This window comes from Squalius cephalus (genome assembly GCF_949319135.1).
Source record: "Squalius cephalus genome assembly, chromosome: 14".
NCBI lineage: Eukaryota > Metazoa > Chordata > Actinopteri > Cypriniformes > Leuciscidae > Squalius > Squalius cephalus.
The window spans coordinates 31,711,858-31,726,534 of record NC_137135.1 but is presented as its reverse complement, the minus strand read 5'-3'; the positions used below and the strand labels follow the sequence as shown (position 1 = coordinate 31,726,534).

The following is a 14,677-nucleotide window of genomic DNA, read 5'->3' as shown; positions in this document are numbered from 1 at the left end:
ATCTATACTCTTGTTTTGTCAAGGTTTTATAATTATGGGGGATTGGTTTTGTAATATTATGTGATTTTATAGGATGTATTTTGAGATTTTTTGGTAGTAATATTCCTGTATTTATTGTTAATTGATAGACAATGTGTCGTATATTTTTCTCTTGTGGGATATTATATTGTAATGTGATTTGGTATTTTCTGCCCAGGGACTGCAGATGAAATTCTGGGACAGTTTCTTGCTGTCCATTGTCCCTGTCAAATAAATAAAAATTAAACGAAATGAATGAAAAAAAGTCCAAATTGTGAGATAAACAAGCTGTCATATGAGCTGGAGTCATATGCACCAGTTTAAAGGGATCGTTCACCCAAAAATGAAACTTCTGTCATCATTTACTCTGTCCCAAACCTGTATGACTTTCTTCTGCTGAACACAAAAGATGATATTTTGAAGAGTATGGGTAACCAAACATTTGATGGACCCTATTGACTACCATGGTATGGAAAAAAATAAAAATAATTTTGTGTGTGTGTATGTGTTCAGCAGAAGAAAGTAATTCATACAGGTTTGGAACAACTTGAGCGTGAGTAAATGACAGGATTTTTATTTTTGGGTGAACCATCCCTTTAATGATACTTGTTTTGTTTTTAACGCACATTCACTTTCATTATAACAAAAAGAGTGTTCTGCAAAAGAAAGTTATGTGGGTTTGGGACGACATGAGTATGAGTCAATAAAGACAGATTATATATTTGGTGAACTAGGGGTAAACTATCCCTTAAAGAGAACTAGCAATGCAAAGGTTTAGATACTGAAGTGAACAGTCCCACAGACACACACACATATAGTGAAAGTGTCTATTTATATTATCACTCAACCTCCTGTATTTGGTTTCTCTTCTCAGTAACCACCAGTAAGAACTGGATTGCAGAAAGAAAGGAATGAGGAAAATCCGGCCTGTGAATCTATAAAAACTGTGAAACTAAACATCCTTCTCCGATCTCACCGTGTACCTGAATTTCCATTACAAAGCATCAAAGATGAGCTTTCAAATACAGATGACGCCGGGCTACCGAGATGAATATACACGTTCAACAACAGTCTTATAATTACCGTAATTATACAGTGAATAGTGGTAAGACTTGTGTATACATTACGTATACAAACCTCAGCAGATTTATGAATCCTACTATGGCGAGTTTTGGGTCATGAATATCAATTACACTTGGTGAATGGAGGCAGCGAGAAAGGCTACTAATTAATATTCATGAGGGAAGCCTTCGCTTTAGTAGGATTTATAAATTCGCTGGCGGGTTTTGATTAAAGGCTACAATCTGTAGACTGCTGAAAGAGCTAGTTAAGAAAAAGAAAAAGAGCTTATTTATTGGGTAAAACAAATACAGACCATAATCCTGTCAGGTAAAACGAAAAGTGAAATCAAACAATGTGGCATAAACGTTACTTACCAGGACTTCTGATATGTTGATCTCTTTAAAACGCAGTGATCCTGATGTCTTGAATGCCGTTTACGTGTCTGTTAATAACATACAACCGATATGTATATCTATAGCATATGAAGCGTTTGACCGTTTAACGTTAACAGATTGTCGTTATTTTCAACAGTCAGAACTGGGCGCACGCGGCCGCTGTTTCTTGCGCCCCTCATGAACCGCCGAACATGATTTGACGCGAGGCGTGGGGGTCCGTGACGTGTACAAAGAGGCGGAGCTTTAAGAGGTAACCAGAAGTGCAGTGGCACCCACAGGTCAATACGGGTTTTTTTGGGGTTTTTTTTATAAATTGATTTAACACTGAAATTATATACATCGAATTAAATATTATGAATTCAAATGTTAAGTTGTTTAAATTGAGGACACAAAATATTTAAGCATTTTATCCCAAACTGTCATATTGTTATTTTTTTCATTTACATTATTTGCAAAGACGACGACAAATATTGGACACTCGCTAGTGTCAGAAATTGACCAGGCATTGGGGCAAATAAATAAATACATAGGCTCTACATACAGAAGTGTGATTTTAAGAGCTGAAAAAGTAATTGAAATGTCTATAATGAATTCAAAATGTTTGTTATGCTCGATCAGGACCGCCTGGGAAAGAGTTTAATATGGGTTTAGTGTCTCTGTAGACACAATAGTGACCTGTAGCCAGCATTTACTCTTAACAATAAAGGTTCTTTATTGGCACATTTCCCTGAAGAACCTTTAACAGCCATGGAACTTTTCCATTGCACAGATGGCTCATTATAGTTGAAAAAATTATTCTTCTAGCTAATATTGAGTGTTTTATTTTAGTTATGTATGTGTATGTGTGTCAGTATGTGTGTGTGTTATGATTTCTTGTGCGTCTACTTTAGTAGTCTGTTTAATGTTGATTTCATTTTATAATCAACAACCAAATAAACTGATTCAAATAATGGGCTGCACACAAATTCCAGTTCCAAATCTCCAGTTTCTTTCTCCTGTTTAACACAAAAGAAGATACTTGATAATATCTATTTGGTAAAAAGAGTGTTGTAACCGGAAAGTTGACGGCACCCATTGACTTCCATATTATTATTATTATAATTTTTTCCTTCTATGGAAGTCAATGGGTGCCGTCAACTGTTTGATTACCAACATTCTTTAAAATATCTTCTTTTGTGTTCAACAGAAGAAAGAAACTCGTACAGGTTTGGAACAACATGAGGGTGAGTAAAGACAAATTTTCATTTTTGGGTGAACTATCCATTTAAATCAGTGCTTTTGTAAACTAGTGTCAAACTCTTGAAGGATAAAAAAGATTAAAGCTTTCAGAAATTAGCTACAGAAGCGGGATGCACCGTGACTATCAGTCATGCATTATAGCCCGAATGGTCACTTTCACTGGTCTAATCCACCAGCATAAACAGCATATAATCAGATTATCCTTATTGCCGTGGCCCTTGTTTCTGAGAAGAGTGTAGGAGTGCAGTGTAATCCATGATCACACATATGAAGATTAAATCTCCGAAGTGCTGAATAGAGTGGAAACCCTCACAGCACCTACAGATCTATTCTCTCTCCATCTTTCGGTCCGATTGGACACAGACTGCTTGGTATATACGCAATGATTAAGACAGCGTGTGCTTGGAAAGCGGGTTACGTAACTCCTTAAGTACCTCTGAGTAACTGGCGTTACCACCTTAACAATAGAGCTAATGGACACTTTATACAGCTCTGCCTTTTACAAATCATTACAATGAAACAAGCTGCTAGATGTCATTGCTTTACTTTGCTTGAAACTTTTACAACTTTTTTTTTTACAAATTAATCCATTAGACATTCCTTTATAATATTTAATAGATGCAATGCTACAATATTATTTGCATATGCATTAGTTATAATAATGCAAATGAATGTCTATATATATATATATGGTTTGAATGCATTCAGTGCACACATGTTGTGCTGGCAGCTCAGGATGAGCAGGAGGTCACACTGTATGCAAGGTGTGTATTCAGCACACTAATCAGATGGCTAAATACCAGCTCGCATATTTATATGGGATTACATACACACACATTTACAGTGTCTAAATCATCGCAAAGGAGAGCTGTCTCATCTGGAGTGCTCAGACTGGAAACTAAAAACCCTGGATTTTGGCTCTACATTTATTGCACTTCGGGTCCAATTTGGAGACATTTGACTTTAAACCAGGAATATATTGTCAACATTTGAAAACTCACATTATCTGAAAGGTAATATCATTTTTCTATAACCTGAGTGGTTTTAAATGTATATGGCAGGTGCAATTTTTCACCCTAATTTCAAGTAATAATAATAATTTGCATCCCATATAGGCAGTATACTGTACTCCAGAGCAAATACTGATTCTATTTGCACAATTGTGCACATGTTTGGATGTCTAAACTATTATTAATTGGATAGTCAACCAGACTGCATACTACTGAACTAAAGTTGAGGACACAAAGCAATAAACATGGGGCAATAAAATAAAATAAAAAAATTTTTGCTCTCACAGATGTTTCCCTGGTCAGTAGTGTTCTCCCTGGAGCCGAAGGTTCCCGGACAGCGCACTTCAGAAGAGCTGGTGACCAACACTCTGATGCTGGAGCTGGGTGCCATGGTGAAACGGACCGAGCGGATCCGGCTGGAGAAGGCAGCAGAGGTGCGCAGACGCCGAAACTCCTCCTCTGCAGACTACAGCTGGCTGGCCGACCCTCAGCCTCGGGCCCCGTACGAGCTCACGCCAGGAGAGGTTCTGGACCTGCAGGAGCTGTGTGCCCAGATCCCACCTCAACAGTGTGGGCCGGTCATTGTCAGGTAGAGCCATGTCTTACTGGGATACTATTATAGGTTTTATTAATAGTTTGAATTAGTTTTTATTTTTATATTTTCCTTTTTAATTTGAGCAAGTTTGTCATTTTTTAATGTCTATATAGTTATTCATTTTAATTTCAGTTTTAACACATAACATTAAGGTCTCATTTGTTAGCAGTTAATGCATAAGCATATATACATATATACATATATATATATATACATATATATATACATATATACATATATATATATGTATATATACATATATACATGTATATATACATATACATATATACATGTATATATACATATATACATGTATATATACATATATACATGTATATATACATATATACATGTATATATACATATATACATGTATATATATATATATATGTAATGTATATGTATATATGTGTATACATATTTTATATATATATATACACACATATACATACATATATATTTAAAGCATTTATTAACCTTTGTTAACATTAGATAGTAAAAATCGATTTATGTTAGTACAGTCACAGTGCATTAACAAATGTTAAAAAATACAAACTTAGATTTTAAAAATGAATTAGTAAATGTTGCAATTTCCATTGACAAAGATTAATAAATGCTTTAGAAGTATTGTTCACTGTTAGTTCATGTTAATCTAGTTAACTAATGTTAACAAATCAAACCTTATTGTAGTGTTACCTTTATTTTAGTAAATCAAGTTACATGAAACCGAGAAGTGTTTTCTTTTTAACTAGCTGAAATAAAATAACTTTTACGGGTTTTTTTTCAAATATATTTTATTTAAAGTAGCTAAACATGTATTATTGTATTAATATTAGTTAACTTTTTAACTAGCTGTATATTAACTAGCATATATTTTATTTAAAGTAGCTAAACATAAATGTTTTTATTGTTTTAACTATAATAACCCAGGTAGTGATAGAGGTGAGTCATGTATATCTCTAAAAAGATTTTGATATTTTGTTGCAAAGATTCCGGAAACTAGTGTCAGAGTTTGAGCCGGATGTGACCGAGGTCCCCAAACTGTTTCGGGGCGTCCTACAAAACTGCCTGGATGAGCTTCAGGGAGATGCAGAAATCCAGAGTCGGATGAACCGTTGGGAAAAACAGCGCAGCAAGAGCCTTTCCTTTGTCACTTTCCGGTCCAAGTTCCGCACCCTAAACCACGGCAAGGGAAGCTTCGGTGGTTCCCGCAACAACCTGCAAGAGGAAAACACATGGTCCGATGAGGAGGAGGAGGCAGCCGAACAGGTGGCAACCACCCTGCGCGCCCGCAAGGGACGGAGTCACAGCATGCCAGAGATCACCCCTCTTGAGCAGGCCACACACAGCTGAACAAGAGGAACACAAGATCAAGAGAAAGACACAGGAAAGAAGGAAAGAGATTTGAAAAGAAATGCAGCCTGCAAGCTAAGCTGGTGATGGAGGAGGAAGAAAAGAGAAGGTGGCAGAGAACAAGAGAAGAGAGGACAAATCTGATTCTAGGAAACATCTTGAAAGACTAAAGTTTGTGCTATCAGATTGTAAGACAAACACTGTTAATTGTTAATAACTGTTAATTACACCAAAGAACACCAGTATAGGCATATATAAGAAGCCTATAGCCTAGTTTTTTTTTACCTTCTAATGTGTTCTTAATTTTTTTTTTTTAATATTTGGATGTGAATATAAATGTGAATATTTGGCGTAAATGAAATTCACAAAGCCTGACAAGTGCATGTCCAGGTCAGGTCTTTTTTTATATATATTTATCTTTTAAAAAGTGCTGGAAAATGTGGGAAAAATTATATTTAAATTTCATAGCATATCCATCAATACAGTTTTAATTGTACTGCATAAAAAAAATACTGTATTCAATTTATTTTAATCTCACCATAAGAAATTAAATTACCCACCAAAAAAAAAACTCAAAAGGTGAAATGCGCTGAATTATTAAAATAATGTCAGCTTAATTTTTAGTATGCAACACATTTCTTTTTGGATTTTGGTGTGACCCAGACAGGTTTTTGGCAAGTTTTGTGAGATTCACATAAATCTTTACAGTCACAGCAACAAATGCAACATTAGCCAGAAACACTACTTCTCAGATGTGTTTTAATATGTACTGTTTGCTCTTACATTACAACAGTGTTCAGTTCATACAAGAGATGCAGATCATCAGCTAAAAAAAGCCTGGAAACAGGAGTCTTCATAAAAAGTGCTTATTAAATAATACACTGTACATCGTTCATGAGTTTGATTTGAGAGTGTGTGGCGTGTGTGGGAGAGAGAGAGAGAGTCTGTGATTTAGCAAATGAGAGAGTTTGACCTGGAAAATGCTGCTTCTAAGTGAAGACATCATCTCTGGCGGCAGCTCCTCCTCCTGTTTCATTATTCACAGCATCACAGCATGAAGGAGCTGATCTTGTTCTTTGTGCCGTGGCCAATACTTTCATCAGGCCAAGGTTGCTCCTCAAAAATAAAGTAAAAGCACCCACCGCTCATTTATCAGAGTACCGATCGGTTTCATTACCAGACGTTCAGACGTCCAGAACAACCAACACACGAAACGGTCTCAGCACAGACCTGGAACGAAACATCCTAATGATGAATGAGCAGATTATAACCATCTGGAGTCTCTTTGGGCCCTTTAAACCTCTTTTAAAGTCTATACTACTATACAAAAACACTGGTCTTCATTTGCACCTTGTTTATTACTGCCTGGAGCAAAATCATAAGACCAGGTAACTTCCTCTAACTCCTCCTTGTGTATTTGGCAGAATCAAACTCAATAAAAAAACTCAAAGTCTCTAAACAGTATATAATATCGCAGACCCCATAATTACAGGGCCGGCAATCAGAAGGCCTTAACACTAGAAGGTAGAATCTCATGAAAACTGTCAGGAAATGCCAGGCTCATATTTCACCACCCAAACAAGAAAAATAAGTATATTTTTAGGACCATTAAGATTTTCTTTTGCAACTAGTTTCTCCAAATTTTCATGACTCGTGTTTGAAATAATATATAAATGATTTATAAATGTACACATGCATTTGCACATTTTATATATCATGGTGGTATTTGTTGTATTTAATTAAATTTGCATTTATTAATAATAAATAAATCATGCCATATACACAATCATTTTCATCATACTGTATTTTTTTCCTTCACATTACATTAATGAGAATTATAATGTAATTATAAATGAAATTTATTACTGATTAAAATTTTTTCATTTTTGGGGTAAAATATGACCCTGATATTTCTTTGTGAGAATGACCCATAAGTGTCAAATAACTTTGATATAAAAACAGATCAATAGAGATTAATGGGGGAATTATTATGATCTGGAACATTTTTATAAAGAGAATTAGGCCTAGGTCAATTAAGTTACTGTAAAAATGTTATCGTTGATTACGGATAACACTGCCTGAGAAAAACAAACTAAACCAGTTTGAAGAATCAAACCACTTGGGGAAAAGCCTTCTCTTTTAATATGTGATTATTAATAAGAAACGAAGGCTCAAATATTAATGCAGATGTAGATGAAGCTTAAAGAGAACAGAGTGAATCAGAACACCCTCCTCTCTGTCTAAATGCACAGTAAATCTCAGTAAATCTCCACCTTCATCAGCGTCATCATCCTCCTCCCTCTAGAGTGAGAGAGTCGAACATGGACAGTCACTCTGACCAATATCATTCCACCAATGAGCATCAGAACCCCCCCGCCCCAAAAAAAGTCAGAGTCCCCTGCAGCCCAGTCCAGTTGTGTTTGTGTTTTTGCACTTTCGCCCGTAAGTCCATCGCCTGCTCCTCCTTCCTTCAAAAACCTTTGGCTCCGTTTCCATCCCTTCTTACAGTCAAGGTTGTTCCTTCTCAGGCGAAGAAGACCACAAAGATGATGAAGAAGATGATGAGAACGAGGAATATCTTGATCATGAGCCAGCGATTGGAGGAGACAGACTGGAAGTACTTCAGTATCTCGCTGTGGGCCATTTCCACATTCAGCTGGGTGTCCTCCACATTGGCGTCGATCCTGGTGATCAACAAGACACATGAACAGCTCAGGCTTTTGACAAAAACATCACAATTAAATCAATAATCTTTTCACTTTTTATTCTGTATTTTCACTATAAGAAATTATCCTATAGTTATTAGCAACAATTGCCAAAAACAATGTCTTCAAATTGTCCTAAAAAACAAGTTTAATTTTCTTTATGCAAAATAAAATTTCTTTTTTTTTTTTTTGGTTTTGGGGTGAAATGTGACCTGGACATGTTTAACATTTTCTAAAAAAAATAAAATAAAAAATAAAATAATATTTCCCCTGTAGAGGCAAATTTAAGTGCTACAACAATAAAAACAATACTAATTTTAAATACTAATATGCCATTTTATTGTGCAGCAAAAGATATATTTATGACACATTTCTAGGGCTGCACGATATGAGGAAAAGCTGCGATGTGCGATAACATTGTTTAATATTGCGATGACGATATGACTTGCGATATTCAAATGTGAATGTTAGCTATAGCTAACAACAATTCCTGATTTTTTTTTATTTATTTTTTTAAATAGACATTGTAAAATAGAATATACTGTTCCCATGTCTTAGTGCTTTAATAGGTTATTTGCGTGATAGGTCAAACGTTTATGACCTGCCTGGTTCAGATTACACGATTTAGCGCGAGTGAGTGAGCGAGGGACAGTGAGTGTGTGTGTGTGTGTGTGTGCGTGCGCGCGCGAGTGAGTGAGTGATACGCGATTTAGCGCGAGTGAGTGAGCGAGGGACAGTGAGTGTGTGTGTGTGTGTGTGTGCGTGCGCGCGCGAGTGAGTGAGTGAGTGAGTGAGCGAGGGACAGTGATAGTGTGTGTGTGCGAGTGTGTGTGTGTGTGTGTGTGTGTGTGTGTGTGTGTGTGTGTGTGTGCGTGCGAGTGAATGTGTGCGTGTGACGGCACGCGATGACTGGTCGGAAAGCAACGTGTAGTCTGACATGTTTCTTGTCCACGACACGACAAGATTTTAGGAGTCAAAATCGTGTAATCTGACACCGTGACTATCGTAACAGACACAAAAATCTTGTAATCTGGACCAGGTGTTATTCATCGTGTCAGGCTGTCTGTTGCGATGTGTTCATCGCGCGAGTTCATATCGCGATGACGATGAAAATTCGATGTATCGTTCAGCCCTACACATTTCTATGATGAGAGAGTGGTAAGTGTTTGTGTGGTTTGTACAGCATGTATCTGTGGAGTCTGTGGTTTTGCAGTATGCATATTCATATGGTGTGCATGTGTTTGTGTGTGATTGTCTGACCTCTGAATCGTCTCCTCCTGCTCTTTGACCATGTGTGCCAGCTGCTGAAAGATGGAGCCCAACTCCACGATGGTGCTCTCGATGTTCTGCATGGTGTCTGCTCGGCTCTGGATGTACGAGTCCTTCGCAAACACAACAAAGGGACATTTAATCAAGAAATCAGACATTCAACATTTGTCATACATGCAAACTTTCATCAACAAGCAGCAGCCTAGTCTACAATCCATTCCTCTGAGAGACAGATACCTGTTCGTCGATGAGCTGCAGCTGAAGAGGGTTTGCTCTAGAGTCCATGTCGATGACCACTTCTCCTCCCATACTCCTGGACTCATCCTGCATCAGAACTGAGCTATCTGTGAGAGGCAAGAGATTAAAAACACTAAGTACTCAATAATGGCACCAAGTGTGTCTACAAAACCAAATAATTTGACGAATGGGACACGGTGAAGAATTCTGTTTTCTAAATAATAAATGCAAAAAAAAAGAAAAGAAATTAATATAATAATCATTCATCTATAATAATGATAATAATAATTGTTATTATAATATATTACAATATAATAAAATAATATATTATCAGCAATAAATGTTATATTATACACTCTATATAAAACATTAACATTACATAATAACATGTATAATATAAAATATAACAAATAATAAAGTTTAATAAAAGTGTGGAATGTTAATGCAAAATTAGCACAAAAGAGAAGCTCAAATATAAGGAAGTTTTTATTTGTTTAAAATGTTTAGTCACTGTTTGTATCATACAATCATCGTGTGTCACTTCATATATAGTTAGAATTAATTTACCATGTAGAAAATATTGGTAATGATTTGAGTGTATCTGCACAGCTCATTAAAAAGGGGTGACGTACTGAAGTTATTGGTGAGCAGGGGAGAGGCTGAGACAGGAGCCTGGGAGAAATGCTCTCTTCTGCTGCGCTGCTGCTTCAGATTCTAAACACACAACAGTTATGTTATATTATTCACTCATTACAAATGTTTTCGTTTGGAATACAACAGGACCATGATGCACAGTAAACACTTTGTGCATTTGTTCTTACTAAAGAGCTGATTGAATATTTAAAAGCATAACAACTGCTTGACACAGAATTGATAAAAGTGCAGCACTGGTCATAAAGCAAAAGAAAACTCACCTCTGTTCTCACTTCCAGGACTGACTTGAAATCATTTGACATTGATGCCAGCTTGGACTGCAACACAAACATTCCCAGATAAGACTGTTAACATCATATGCTTTATTGTGCCAGGAAAATGAAAGGTGTGGCGGCTATTTAAGTCATTTTATATGTCAATCCAAATAAGATCATCCACCCCTACTGTCTACAGCAAGGGATATGGGAGACTTCCTGGAGAGTCTCAAATATCTGTGCACTGGAGGAATATCAGATATAAGACTGTACCTGCAGGGAGACAACAATTGTGTTGGAATGTGTCTGGATGTGGCGGCCATTTTGCCCAGTGCGGGATCGCACAAGGTCTTGCAGCTGCGCTATCTGCTTATTCAGACTGGTGATGTCCTGATGAGAGACAGACAGAGAGAGACAGCATATCAGATCACTGCAAGAGGTTTGATCTTTCACATTATGGAAGTTAGCTGAAGGATTCTGATAAACACAGATATCAACAATCCTACAGGCAACTTCAACATCAATGCAAACTAAGTGAAATAAGCAAGTACTGAGATTCATATCAACATGTTTTCATATGATGGATAGGGAGAAGGACAACAAAGACGCCACTAACCTGTTTAATGATGTACGTCAGCTCCTCAATCTCCACTCCTTTATCATCAAACAAAGACTTCCTTTTGGCCACTAGGAGTGAGGGCAGAATAAAAATTCATATTGAGACCGGACTTGATCAAAATCAGTTTAAACCACAATGTATTGAATCATAGTTCACAAGAAAAATTAAATTACAGACAGTAATCTTAGTCAAAAATGAAATACAAACTATTCAAAAGTTTGGGGTCAGTAAGACTTTATAAATAAATTAATACTAATGCAGCAAGGATGCGTTAAATGAATCAAAAGTGACAAAGACATTTACAATAGTACAAAATATTTCTATTTCAAAAAAAAAATTATTTCAACAAAAATATTAAGCATCACAACTGTTTTCAACATTGATAATAGTAGAAAATGTTTCTTGAGCATCAAATCAGCATATTAGAATGATTTCTGAAGGATCATGTGACACTGAAGACTATATAATGATGATAATGATCATTATGAATAATGATGCTGACAATTCAGCTTTGACAAATAAATGCAGCCTTGCTGTTGAGCATAAAAACATTTCAAAAATCTTACCAACCCCATACTTTTCGAACAGCAGTGTATTTTAACTCCAAGTCAATACATTATACCAGGGAACTAGACTAGGGAAATGCCAAATAAACATGGACAAGCATCAGAACTATTAAATACACATTCTTCCAACACCAACAAGAGTCTAAAAAGAAAAGAAGTGCAGTCTTCTATTTAGAGTTACTGCCATGTTACTTACAAATTGTAAGCTTTTCAAGCTTGGCAAATGTGTTGCTCAAGTCTTTCCCAATTCTCCTGTTACAGAGAAACAAAACAAGATTTCAGGGAGGCAAAGATTCGAGGAAACAGGACAAGACAGAGTTGCTCTGAAGCGAAAACACACTGGGCAAAGATCAAAGAGAAACATGGATCTGAACTCTTACTTGGCCATGAGAGTGAAGTCACTGCGCTGTTTAAGGGCATTAATGGCAGGTTTAGCGTGAGTCCCATTCTGAAAAGACAGAACAAGAACTCTTGGTACATGTGAAAACATTAATAACATATCAAGTAGGAAATACATTTTTGCCCATTACAAAAAGTGTGATATGATTTAAAAACAATTTTTTACTTCCATGAAGCACAAAAGGAGAGCTTCTGAAAGTCCAAGCTTCTGCTTCCAAATCAAGAAAAGTGGATGGTGATTTATATTGCTTTTGTATAGCTTCAGCTTGCTTTGCATAGTGTCTTTTTGGAACTTGCAGCTTACATAACCATTTCATTTTGTGCCCAGTTTCACAGACAAGGCTTAAGCCAAGCCCAGACTAAAATGCATGTTTGAGCTGTCATAACTCAAAGCAACTTGCTCTGACACTATGTCTCAAGATGCACACCAGTAATGTTTTTCTCCAAGGCACATTTATAAAAGCTACTGAAATGTCCTAATTTAACTAAAGCCTAGCTTAATCTAAGCATGCGTGTCTGTGAAACCAGGTCTTCATGCATGGTTAAGAACAGCTCACATTCTTGTTTCGTGACAGAAATAAAAAGGTTCAGCTCAGTAAATTATGACAGAATGTAAATTTTTAGGTGAACTATCCCTTTAAAATGATACTGTATACTGTAATTTTTCCTCTAAGATGATGTGTAACAGGCTACATGGTTCTAAGCATCTGTGAAAACCACATTATCCACACTGTAGCTGTAGATGTAGTTAATATTGTCATACCTGTAACTGTCTCCCCTGCAGTGACTTACAAGCCGACTGGAACTCAAGTGTGCGGTCCCGACACGTCATGATAATGCTGCAGAAGCTTTTCCCCTCGACGATATCAGGATGTGTGTGTGTGACAGTGAGTCTAAAGTGATCCGGCTGCTGTGAAACTCCACTGGCGTCTTTATGGTGCCAAAGCAAACAACTCAGACTTCAGAGGTTACTAAGAGCTTGGCTTCAGCGACTCCGCACATCATCTGAGGATCACAGAACGATTCAATCAATCACCTGAACTTTGGTTGTTGTTGCTGAGAAGAAACTACAGCGTTCTAGAGAAACAGTGGTCTTTGGACACTTGAGAGTATGAGTAATATCGCATTTGGTTTGATAAAAAAATAAACCAAATGGTAACAAAATAATGCACAAGCATTTCATAGAACTAATGTCACCTTTTTAACCAATGATTTTATTAACCACTTGGTGTGAAGTTGATTTTTAATGGATGTATGAAGCCAGCTCCCCTGCAATTTGATATGTAACGTTAGAATCCATGGAATTAATCATTTTGAGCTGAATATAATAAAAAAAATTAAAAGAACTTCTCATATACATTGATTAAAACTGTCGGTGTAAAAACATTACCAAGCCAAATGGCGCAAAAAAAAAAAAAAAAAACATTGTGATCCTTTACTTTCATTTAGTTTTTGTATCACAGAAGGGACTTTCCATTTACTTGTTCGTGAATATTGTATCCAAACCAAATATATTATTATATAGTAATAATAATAACTGTGTAACTTAAAGTGTTACAAGAGATATATAGTTGGATCAAAGCAACATTTCAAGCAAATGCCATTCTCTGGGTGAGAATTCCTTCACGTTGTTACTGAGAATCCAGTAAAATGAGGTACAGTAGGTAAACAATTTTGTCTTTCACTTCCAGATCCAAAAATACTTGACAGATATAAGATCTGCTAATACTGATCCCAACTCCTCAAGCTTGCCCTTCTTTACGGTATTAATAAAGAAACCCACTTTAGATAATGTCTACAAATAACCCGCCCATCAGTCAGCTGGGCAGAAAGGTAAACTGAACTCACATGTTATCGGCTTATAGGCCACCTAGAATATTCTGGCTCCACAGGCAGACGTGGAATAGCACAAATCAATACGACAACTCAATCTCCGAGAAGATCTATTACAAACAATTTCTTACATGTTTTAAAAAAGAGTTATACCTTTAAAGGTGTGTACAGGTTTGTTTACGTCTGTACAGTGACTGACACCGTCTTCAGTCCAGCAGTACGCAGTTCTCTGTGCGCTAACTGACCAAAAACTCGACAAATTCTATCTTAATTTAAACAATAATAGCTCAAAATGAACCTAAACCACTAGCTAACATATTCCTGCCGTAATTTAGAAACGTTTACTCACGGTTATTGTGCCATTTCGTCGTTTTTTACAATATTCCCGGCTTGTCGATGTTAGGGAGGTCGGGGTTTCACTTCCAGTCCTGACCGCTTCCGGTGTGCGTAACGTCACTGCCACGTCCAC

The 14,677-nt window shown here is 36.6% G+C and overlaps 3 protein-coding genes across 10 annotated transcripts in view; 1 reads left to right on the top strand and 2 right to left on the bottom strand.

Annotated features, from left to right (window-relative positions):
- LOC307171514 (uncharacterized protein) overlaps nucleotides 1-1,668 on the bottom strand; it is a 21,415-nt gene extending 19,747 nt beyond the window's left edge. For all 4 annotated transcript variants that reach the window (XM_079893190.1, XM_079893191.1, XM_079893192.1 and 1 more), the window contains exon 1: nucleotides 1,455-1,668. The gene's annotated coding sequence lies outside the window, so the exon portion shown is untranslated. The remainder of the gene's footprint in view (nucleotides 1-1,454) is intronic.
- LOC307171519 (protein RD3) lies at nucleotides 952-7,564 on the top strand. Of its 5 annotated transcripts, none has more exons than XM_079893200.1 (4): nucleotides 952-1,123; nucleotides 1,612-1,725; nucleotides 4,012-4,313; nucleotides 5,309-7,456. In XM_079893200.1, the coding sequence occupies exons 3-4, from the start codon at nucleotides 4,012-4,014 to the stop codon at nucleotides 5,670-5,672; spliced, it is 666 nt and encodes a 221-aa protein (XP_079749326.1). In that variant the 5' UTR covers nucleotides 952-1,123; nucleotides 1,612-1,725; the 3' UTR covers nucleotides 5,673-7,456. The 5 variants fall into 5 exon arrangements, with proteins under 5 accessions (XP_079749326.1, XP_079749324.1, XP_079749325.1 ...); XM_079893198.1 differs by lacking the exon at nucleotides 952-1,123 and adding an exon at nucleotides 2,662-2,698 and having other exon boundaries at nucleotides 1,722-1,753; XM_079893199.1 differs by lacking the exons at nucleotides 952-1,123; nucleotides 1,612-1,725 and adding an exon at nucleotides 3,011-3,727 and having other exon boundaries at nucleotides 5,309-7,564.
- stx5a (syntaxin 5A) lies at nucleotides 6,415-14,677 on the bottom strand. Its single transcript, XM_079893195.1, has 11 exons — nucleotides 14,558-14,677; nucleotides 13,139-13,380; nucleotides 12,357-12,424; nucleotides 12,173-12,228; nucleotides 11,408-11,478; nucleotides 11,065-11,181; nucleotides 10,798-10,854; nucleotides 10,516-10,597; nucleotides 9,884-9,990; nucleotides 9,638-9,759; nucleotides 6,415-8,356 (listed from the first exon to the last, which is right to left on the bottom strand). Exons 2-11 carry the CDS (start codon nucleotides 13,205-13,207, stop codon nucleotides 8,197-8,199), a joined length of 909 nt encoding a protein of 302 aa, XP_079749321.1. The 5' UTR covers nucleotides 13,208-13,380; nucleotides 14,558-14,677; the 3' UTR covers nucleotides 6,415-8,196.